This window comes from Spea bombifrons, chromosome 13 (assembly GCF_027358695.1).
Source record: "Spea bombifrons isolate aSpeBom1 chromosome 13, aSpeBom1.2.pri, whole genome shotgun sequence".
NCBI lineage: Eukaryota > Metazoa > Chordata > Amphibia > Anura > Pelobatidae > Spea > Spea bombifrons.
Window position 1 is genome coordinate 11831438 of NC_071099.1, and position 10464 is coordinate 11841901.

The 10464-nt window shown below is 47.6% G+C and overlaps 1 protein-coding gene and 1 gene segment (V, D, J or C); both read right to left on the reverse strand.

The window, feature by feature from the left end:
- Positions 1-276: 276 nt before the first annotated feature.
- On the reverse strand, positions 277-5143 carry LOC128471370 (Ig heavy chain C region, secreted form-like). The segment is given in 7 exon segments: positions 277-667; positions 1286-1594; positions 2162-2515; positions 2827-2946; positions 3658-3978; positions 4273-4614; positions 5036-5143. Coding segments are annotated over 7 exon segments (1809 nt in total).
- A 2652-nt stretch (positions 5144-7795) lies between these two features.
- TP53RK (TP53 regulating kinase) lies at positions 7796-9009 on the reverse strand. The gene is made up of 2 exons (XM_053453309.1): positions 8746-9009; positions 7796-8347 (listed from the first exon to the last, which is right to left on the reverse strand). The coding sequence occupies exons 1-2, from the start codon at positions 8978-8980 to the stop codon at positions 7869-7871; spliced, it is 714 nt and encodes a 237-aa protein (XP_053309284.1). The 5' UTR covers positions 8981-9009; the 3' UTR covers positions 7796-7868.
- Between the last annotated feature and the right edge of the window lie 1455 nt (positions 9010-10464).

Here is a 10464-nt window from a genome sequence, read left to right on the forward strand (position 1 = left end):
TCCCTTTTAAGGATTTTTTCAATGTTCTTGATCCAGTGATACAAAGTATTACAAGATGCCCATGCACGGCTCTGGGACTCTCTATGGGTTTTTCTGCCCCAGACGACGCCAAAACCCACCCGTGAAGCCCCCTAGCCTTGTGCTGGCGGCAGACGCAGCGTGTTGTCTCTTACGGGGTGTAATTGGGCATTAATTATGCCGTAGGGTTATGCCGTGGTACGCCTGGCGCTGTGATGCCACCTCTGCAGACAGAATTTTGTTACATGTACGATAAAATCAAACATTCTATTCTAATAATCCCCTTTTTTTTACATAATATTGCGACTCCATGCCGCTGGTCAATGCGGCTACCCGGTTAATCTCAGCGTGTAGGAGCGTTCCTCGCAGTTCTTTAAAGCCACGTGCCGGACTCTGCAGGTGAAGACGCTGCCGTCATCCGCTCTCTGGGGTATAATGTTCAACATGCTCCACATTAAGTGGACGCCTTTTGCGATGGCCACGCATGGGGAGTTACAGATCCCCGCGTGCAACTCAGTATTATTTTGGAACCAGTCGACGGTGATGTCTTTGGGGGAGAAGTCGCTGATTTCGCAGCGGAGACGGAGCTCTTGTCCTTCCGTGGGATTGGGAGGGTCTGTCGTAATCCACCGGACTATTGGCGGCGTCCCTGGTTTAAAAGGAAGACATCAAAAAGATCTATCCGGTTGTACGCTCCTCAACGAAACAAAAGCTTAGAGATACTTGGACAAATAATCTGACGTCTGTTGCATCTGACATGAAGACGTCCACATCCTCGAGGATTTATTGTCTCTTTACATATTAATTTACCTGAAGGACCCAATCCATTATGATGCCAATTGTGCTAATTTGTGTTATTTTTGGACAGTTCCAATCCTCTTATGGGGACTTGGGATGTTGGACCCAACTGTATAAAAGTTATACTCATGTGAACTCTGTAACCATCTATGTATCACAGAAATCTGAATGGAGTATTTCAGTGGTGCCCCCCCATGCAAAAGAATAGGGGAATTCTGTAAAATCCCCCCCCCATGTTAGTTGCCATTTATGGGGGTGTTTTTTGCCAAATGCATCTCTTGGCACGTGATGCTTACCACCAGCACTTGGTGATTGTAGCCGTGGTGGGTTCTAACGAGCCAAAGGAATGTAGCCGGGCAAGAACCTTCATACCACCTGCGCTTGAACTACTGAACCTCTACTACCTCTTTGGGTCAATATTTGGAATGTCCTACGCTTCCCATCCTCTGTCAAAATACTTGAAACGTACCTTTTAAGTTGATTTCATAAGATAATTCTTCAATCTTCCCGATGCTGTCATGATTTATCTGGCACGTGTAAGTGACTCCATCGTGGTCTTCGGTCAATAAGCATTCTACTTCACTCCAAACGGTAAAATAGTCGTTTTCAGAAGGAAAAGGTCCAAAGAGAGTAGCGTCTGTCACCAGCTGTCCGTTCTTTATCCAGGTCAAGCTTATTTGGCGTGGATAAAACTTCTCTACGATACAACTGAGCTTCAGCGTTTCTCCCAGCCGCGGGTCCTGCGGGGAGCTCGTAATGTAAGCTTTCTTTGGCCTCGCTGGGAGTAAAGAGACAGATTCACCCCTTAAAATCCACATACCCTGGATCCAAAGTGCCCTTAACTGTGAGCAATCACAACGCTCGGGGGTCCGGAGGAATGGGATATTGGCAGGAATGGTTAATGCGTGCAGGACCAAGATGGCTTGACATGTAGTGTTGAGGTCCACCATTTACTGCTACCCTATTAAAGGGACACTCTAACCATTCAATGCACGTTAATCTGATAGATCAGAGGTCCCTTTAAATTTGCGTGGTGCCCCCCTTGCAAAAGAATTGGGGAATTCTGTAAGATCCCCCACCCAATAGGCATTTGCCCCCCCTACGTTGCTATTTACGGGGGTCTTTGGCCGAACGCATCTCCTGGCACGTGATACACTTACCACCAGTAAGCTCCAGCGCTTGGTGAATGTAGTCGTAGTGGGTTCAAGCGAGCCAATCAGTGTTGAAAATCATCAGACCACGGAGGATGTGGGAAGCTGCAGCCCTGTCCCTGCAGCTTAACGACCCCATGTCAGGACCCATTCCCCGATACTTTTATAAGGGGGAACTCTACAGGAATACTCACCGGTCACGTTTAATTTTTTCTCTCTCCTCCTTTTCCCCGGAAACGATTTGTGCTTCACCTCGCACACCAGCGTCACCCCGTCGTCCCGCAAGGAGGGGGTGTATGATAATTGCGACGTGGTGTTAAAAAGACTCCCGTGCTTGGTCACGGGATGCACGGCCAGCTGCGTGATCTCTTCAAACAGAAGAGGATCCTGGAGAGAACCATCGGACGTTGGGTAGCCTTTCGTTTCGGCAAGAAACCACCGGACCTCGATGGCCTTTGGCCGGAACCCGTGAATGTTGCAGATGGCGGTCATGTTCTCGTTCGCTGGTACCGGTTCTGGCACGATGAGCGGCGACATCGACGGAGACGCTAAAATGAAAAAAAAAATCCCAACAAAGTTCCAAAGAAAGTTCCAACGTTCTAAAGCTTCCAGAACCTCAGAGGTTCCTTTATGGCTTCTCATGCCGGTCCAATGAAAGGTATCGCCTTCGACTAAAGACTCTTCTTACTCTTGGGCCAATACGGCCATATCCGTTTTTCTTAATCCCTGTGACCCGAATTCCTTACGCTCACCCCACGGGGGTTCCTAACTACTTACTAACCCTGCCCTGTGACACTCAAGACATATGAGGAGGACTAAGCTGATGAAGGCAAACCTGCAGGATGGAAGAGAACGTTACCTTTGGCTAAGTTCTTTTGGTATAAGATGACCGTTAGCACGCTGGCGATTGCTGTCATTAGAACGCTGCCGATAACCACCCCGGCGATGAACCCGGAGCCTGTTTGGATAGATTGTGGAGCTGCAAAATTAAATGGAAATGGTTAATTCACAATGGTAGCAAATGCTAATGCTTTCTACCAAAACTAAAGCACTCTAATGTTCCTCCAGCACTCTCTTGACCTCTGGTCGGTATTTGTGACGAGACCAACGACTGATTAAGGTTTGAGTCTTTACAGCAGGGGAAACGGGCGACTAGAAGGGGGGCCGAATGGGGCCGATCTGCAGCCAGAGTCAATGTTTCTGTGTAATTGGAATTCGCATAAACCCTGGGTGAACGCAACTGTTGCAGAAATGAGGAGCTTTACCACCCCCTCCTGGTAGAAGTAGGGTACAGAAGACTTCGCTGTTACTGCTCCTCCGGGATCCAGTTTATGAGCAATCCCCGGTGCTCCCTCTAAGGTGAACAGACCGGGCTATTAAAAAATAATTACCCCAAGCAATTAGCCCAGGAATGACAAAGACCTGGGTATATATTGGTGCTTTTGCTCCTAGTACATTATGGTTGATATTCCTGCTTGAACTCAGGTGACTCAGTTAAGCGTGTCTCCATAGGGGGCCGGTATTAGAGCCATTTGGGCAACACATTTGGTGACTAACTACATAGAATCTTCACGATGGGCTATTAAAGGATTAATATTTAAAGGGTCTTAGGGGCAGCTCTTTTGGAACGTTCCTAGATACCCCGGTGACAATTGGTTAATTCCCGCCCCCTTCCGCCCGAGACACCCACCTGCCAGAAAGACGGTGGAATTGCGTCTCTGCGGGTGCCGGAGGGACTCGTGTCGGACCTCGCAGATGTACTCGGCCCCGCCGTCTCCCTCGCGGAACGTCACCGATATCTGGCTGCTGACGCCGAAGGTGCCGTTGCCGTCCGGGGCAGGAATCCCCGTGCAGATGTTGGACGTCAGACGGCGCTCCTTGCCCTGCGTCTTCACCAGCCAAAGTATCTCGAAGTCCGGCGGGTAGAACTGACCCACGTCGCAGAAGAAGGTTTCCGACTCCCCGTGGTGAAGGTGCGGGTTCACGGGGGCCAGGGCCACAGTGGGCTGGACTGAGGGAAAAAAAACCCATTAAAACACATATTTTACTGATCGGCAACACGTTCATCCGCGTTCAAAACGAAGACCAAGTACGGACACTTCAGAATGCAAAAGGGGTGGAGCAAATGGATAACCACACCCACTTTATGCCAAACCACACCATCACGCCTTTTCCAGTTTCCACCGATTTCCTGCTCCCAATGGAAATTAATGAATATTTTTTTTAATGCGAAACGCGTCGTTCAGCCCATTAATAATGATAATAGTTCAAAGTGTTAGCTCTTTGGGCGAGTCGTACACGTTACCTGCGACCTTCAGCAGCAGGGTGGAACTTCCAAAGTCCGGGGCGATTAAGACGGTGCAGGTGTAGGACCCCTCGTCTTGGAGAGCGACGTCCGTCAGGTATAAGGAGGCGTTGCCCTTCTCGAGGAGCAGCAGGTCCAGCGAGGTCCCGTCTCGATGCCGCTTCTCCGCCATCCCGTCGAAGGCGTACACGTCCCTCGCGCCGGTCCCGCTCCTCACCGTCCATTTCACGGAGACGTCCTCCGCTCCGACGGGCCCGCCGCTCCCGAAATAGCACTCGAGTAAAACGTTCCCGTGGAGCAGAGTCGCGGCTTGCGGAGCGTTCGTTGTCACCTCCATTAAATCTGATTAAATAAAAAAAACCAAAACACCTTTTATTCTTCAGTTTTGGTTTTATTTTTATTTCAGGCACAAATAAACTAATATCCCCCCCAGGAAAGCGATGTATTTAGAGGGCTGGGCAGATAAGAATCGCAAACATTTACTTTGTAGCACGAGGTGAAGCGGCGCACGCTCCTGGGGTATTTGTACGCAAGAAGGAGGATGGGGGCAAATCATTTGCCCTCGGGGGTCAGCCTCGTTTTATTTCCAGTTTAACTATTTGCGTGCTGCCTCTATCAGCGCTCCAGTAAGGTGCCCGAGAGCGCTCGGCGTGCACTGTGTACGTCTCGGACTGTTGTTTGCCGGTCCGCGCACGCATTTGTTAAATCCCTGCCCCTGCTGGACAGAGGTGAGCGGACGGAAGACGGGTGTGAGAAGCTCTACCTGCGGCAGGGATGACAATCCACATGAGGATGAGCGACGCCATCGTTCGGGGGCCGTGGGTGCGGATCCCGTACGTGGACTTTGATAAGTGGAAACCACACCTTCTGAGACGCAGGAAGCCGTTTGAACTACTTAAAGGGACACTCCGGCCGTAATATGCGCTTTAATACACATCGGAACTGCCTAGAGGGGCTCATCAGCATCCACCACCCTGTGTATATGCCCCCACCTCCCAGCTCCTGGACTTCTGGGGGGTCTAGTGAGACCCCCACCACATGCATGCGCGGAAAGCGCTCCCATTGATTTAAAGGGAAGCACTTTGCTTCCAGTGAGTGGCAGATTTCTTGTCATCGTCGCAACATCGACTACAGGATGGGAATGGCATTTTAACCCTCTCAGTGCCAAAGAGAAGGAATGAGGCAGTGATGAGGCACTGAAAGAGTTAAAGATGCCCTGAAACAAAGTCGGTTACCAATCCTAGGTAATGAAACAGGATTTTCCGTTAGGCGGATGCCTGCAGGTCCTCTGGGCACCGAGGCGCAAAAAGGAAAAGCGTTTTATGCTAACCACAGCCATTCCCACCAATCCCCGCCCCATTTTGAGAAGGCCAAGCCTATGATGTAATACATATAATAGTGTGTGTAAAACAGTGATATTTTGTATCATTGGGAAAAAACATATATATATATATATATTTTAAATCTATTTTTAGTGAGTAAAATGTTATTTCGATACAATGTGTCTCTTATTTAAAGGTTTGCCCTGAATGGGAAAAGTGTTGGTGGACCGGTGGAACCGCGATTCCACGCAAGAAACCGGGCACTTGATCCAAGCGATTCTCTAGCAAGCGTGTAAATACACAGCAGATACGGGAAGTGCTGTGCCTGGACGTCTTGCAGGGCGGAGGGGGGATTCGAACCCACGGCTCTCAGCTGCAAGGCAGCAGCAGTTACCACCAAGCCAGCGTTAGTATAGAACCCTCCCCCTTCTATATCCAGTTACCTCTATACAGCACACGTTCACTCAAACCCACCAACCTTCTACATCATATTACCTCTCTCTATACAGCACACGTTCACTCAAACCCACCAACCTTCTACATCATATTACCTCTCTCTATACAGCACATTCACTCAAACCCACCAACCTTCTACATTATATTACCTCTCTCTATACAGCACACGTTCACTCAAACCCACCAACCTTCTACATCATATTACCTCTCTCTATACAGCACATTCACTCAAACCCACCAACCTTCTATATCATATTACCTCTCTCTATACAGCACACGTTCACTCAAACCCACCAACCTTCTACATCATATTACCTCTCTCTATACAGCACACGTTCACTCAAACCCACCAACCTTCTACATTATATTACCTCTATACAGCACACATTCACTCAACCCCACCAACTTTCTACATATTACCTCAATACAGTACTTGATCACTCAAACCCACCAACCTTCTACATTGCATTACCTCTATATAGCACACATTCACTCAAACCCACCAACCTTCTACATATTACCTCTATACAGCACACATTCACTCAAACCCACCCACTTTCTACATATTACCTCTATACAGCACACATTCACTCAAACCCACCCACTTTCTACATCCTATTACCTCTATTCAGCACATTCACTCAAACCCAACTTTCTACATATTACCTCTATATAGCACACGTTCACTCAAACCCACCGCTTCTAGATGCTGTTACCTCTATACAGCACACGTTCACTCAAACCCACCAACTTTCTACATATTGCCTCTATACAGCACACGTTCACTCAAACCCACCCCTTGTACATGCTGTTACCGCTATACAGCACACGTTCACTCAAACCCACCAACTTTCTACTTATTACCACCTCTGTACAGCACACGTTCACTCAAACCCACCAACTTTCTACTTCATATTATCTCTATACAGCACACGTTCCCTTTAAAAGTTTTAAAGGCTAGAAATGTTGAACAGCAGCGTATATATACACGTTAGAAGCCTGCTTTACGTGTATAGCATGGGGCAGTCACTTTAACATCCTGTTATTCCTCCCCCCTAGATGTTAAGTTGGCGATGCCTTTGTAAAGGGTGGGTGGAGGAAAAAGGAAAGAATTTCAGGACAGGAGATTGATTAGATGAGCTTCTGCCGTAGAATTCACTTACCTTTGAATTAAACAACAAGTGAAAAGCAGCAGTTCCCATCTAAACATTAGAGACAGTCTAGACTGTCATTACGCAGAGACGTCTACAAGAGACAGACGACCATGGAAACCATCATGTCTGTTTCACCCCCTACTTGTCAGAGGATGGAGGTCACGCTGAGATAGTGAGAGGAGAAGGTAAGTTGCCGAGAGGGAGCGAGGGTGAGAGAACCTCTAAAGGTTTTAGGGGGATGATCTCTCGTACTTTCCCTGTACGCTGTCTAAACCAGCTTGCAGGAAGCAGTTTGGGGACAACTTTGGAACCGACAAGCAGTTTGGGGACAAAACTGGTACTGTGGGACACGCTGCTGGTGAATTCAGAGGGGGGGGGGGGGTCCTGTGGTCTCTGATTTGCTCCACCAACAGACCTGGCGTCTGGCTTGGCCTGTACCGCACCACTGTCCACGTTGTCCTAGTGTCAAAAATATCTATATCTAAATAAAGAGAATATATTTTTATAGAAAAAATGGTTTTCAAAGTAACATTTTTGCATTTTCCCCAAAGTTAATAATTTCTTTACAAATAAAAAGACGCACAGAATTCTGCATTTTTTTTATTAAATAAAAATAACTTTTTTTTTTGAATACAAACATGATCCATTAACGATTCAGCGTCCTTTACCCGACCATCGACCTTTTCCGCCCTCTCAGTCTCACTTCGTCGAGCTTTTTAATCACGGGGCCTGATTTCTTGGAGGCAGAAGTGTAACTCTTCAACAGGGCTTGGAAAAGGTCCTCGGTGTTGGGGTGAGTGCTTAGAAAAGCCTTTTCTAGAACGTACAGATCGACGCCTTTGTCTTCTGGAAGCGCAGAGATAAAGCTCAAGCCAAAGTCGATCAGAACGAGGCCGAGATCATCAAACGGAGAACGCAGGAGCATGTTGGATGTCGTGAGGTCGCCGTGGATGACGTCCTCGTCGTGCATTCGCGCCAACAGCTGTCCTATTCTGTCTGCCAGGAGGCACAGTTTGCCATCATCACCGGCAGCCCTCTGCGCGGATATCATATAGTCCCGGACGGTGGTGGATCCCTCGATGTCTTCAAGGAAAATGCAATTGGAGACATAGTCGACGAAATAGACCACCGGAGCTGCAATGCCTAAAAAAAAAAAGAGACAGAGGCGAGTGTGAGTCACGTGAACACCAGAGTGCCAAGGATGGTTTAGCGTCTCGATTTCTGGCAGTGCTGCTGGTGTTGTTGCTCCTGACTTGGGTCTTAGATCTGGACAGTCCTGCAGGTTCGGGGCTGCTGCTATGTATGGCTCACTCCACTGTCCCCAAATCTGCCTCTGAGGAGCTTGAAGTGCTCCTTGTGCCTCAGACACTTAAGATTACATTACAAGCACAGCCAGCATGCAGTGGGCTGCAGCAGGGGAGTCACAGCCAGCAGGCAGTGGGCTGCAGCAGGGGAGTCACAGCCAGCAGGCAGTGGGCTGCAGCAGGGGAGTCACAGCCAGCAGGCAGTGGGGTACAATGATGCCTAGGGGCCCTGCTCACCTGCCTTCCTGCACCTGAGGATGGAGCGCACTTCCTGTGCTGTCCGCCTGTGGCTCAGCTTCTCGTCCAGGGCCGGGTGCCTGTAGGCCTTAGGGAACCTCTCCTTGACAATGGCTGCCTTACCCAGAAACTTCCCTCGATACACCCGAGCCTCGGCCCCCTGTTTCACTAACGCAAAACCGTCCAGGAAGCTCCGAGTCCGCCGCTTGCTGTCGGACTCCGCCTGCCCGTCCATTGCAAGAGCTTTCTGAGAAGATACGCTAACAGCGTACGGTCTCCAGGCTAACACGGAGCAAACGTACGCAGAAACCGTAGCGGATATAGTGAATCCCACTCAGCAACATGCGTTCGCATGCCATTGGTGCAATATGAAATATTCCCCGGGCGGAAAAACGTGTGAGCAGCAAGGTTCCGTAACTGTATGCCAAAAACCCTGATAATAATAATAATAACAAAAACCCCTAAGAGGCACCAAAAGGCTGCTCATCAGCGCACAGCATTTGTCTACAGCTCCCAAAGCCTCAATAATGTGTATACAAACAGTAGGAAAAGGGTTAATAAATTAAGCGAGGTAAATAAAAACCAATTATTCTTCTAAATGCCCCACAAAGTCACGTAAAAATTCTGACACACCCCCTAAAATAAAAGTGCTCGTCTCTCGCCATTTTTAATGTTGGGGTGCAGAAACGCAACTACTTAACAACTGCTAAGTCCCTGCAGAATTTTTACCATGGGGGGCTGAGAGTCAATTCCACAGATCCCCTGAACCCCAGAGTCCTGAATATTACCCCCCAGCACACCCCGGATCAAACAGTATACCTGACACTGGCGGGTTGAAAGGGGTTTTCATCTGAGGGGGGGTGATTTCAGAATTCCCGTATCCTCGTGTTGGTTCATAACACCTTCTAATAATCCTTAATTAATGGTCTTTTTTTAACGATAAATTCTCTTTAACGCCAAGCGTATGATATGGTCTTGTATACAATCTAGGACGGTTTAATATAATTATATACGTTTCCACTTTCTCTCCTAATTCTCCCATTTTTGTCACAAAATAACTAAAGAAAACGTCTGTCGCTTTGTTCTGTCCTAGAGAGAGAGAGAGAGAGCAAACTTGGTAAAGATGATCTTTATTGGCCAACTAAAGTATAATGGATTGCAAGCTTTTCAGACTATCTCGCTCTCTTCCTCGGTCATATTATACCATATACCCAAAGATGACACCTGGATAGTCTCAAAAGCTTGCAATCTATTATACTTTCGTAAGCCAATATATTATTACAAACCACACTTAAGGTGTTTCCCTTCAATAACCATGATGATAGAATACAATAAAGTGGGTCAGCATAAAAAACAAACATATATATATTTTGTAAACAAATAAATGTGTCCTATAATAAATAAATAAATGATAAAGGTATAGCGCGGATAGGAAATAGTTAACGGTCACGCGTTCCCATTCAAGAACATCTGCTCCATTGAGCCGTTAGACACTCATTTAAAAAAAATCACCCAGTCTTTTAAGCCTTTACTAATTAACATCATAGATGCGGTTGCCATGGTTACAATACCCTTTAAATCCTCTCCGATAATCTCTTTAGATACTTTTCAGCTTTAACATCGATACCAGTAATTCTCCTCGGACACGACGCTACGCACGAGTATATATATATATATATATATATATACACACACGACGGCCCTGGGCATCAGATGCAA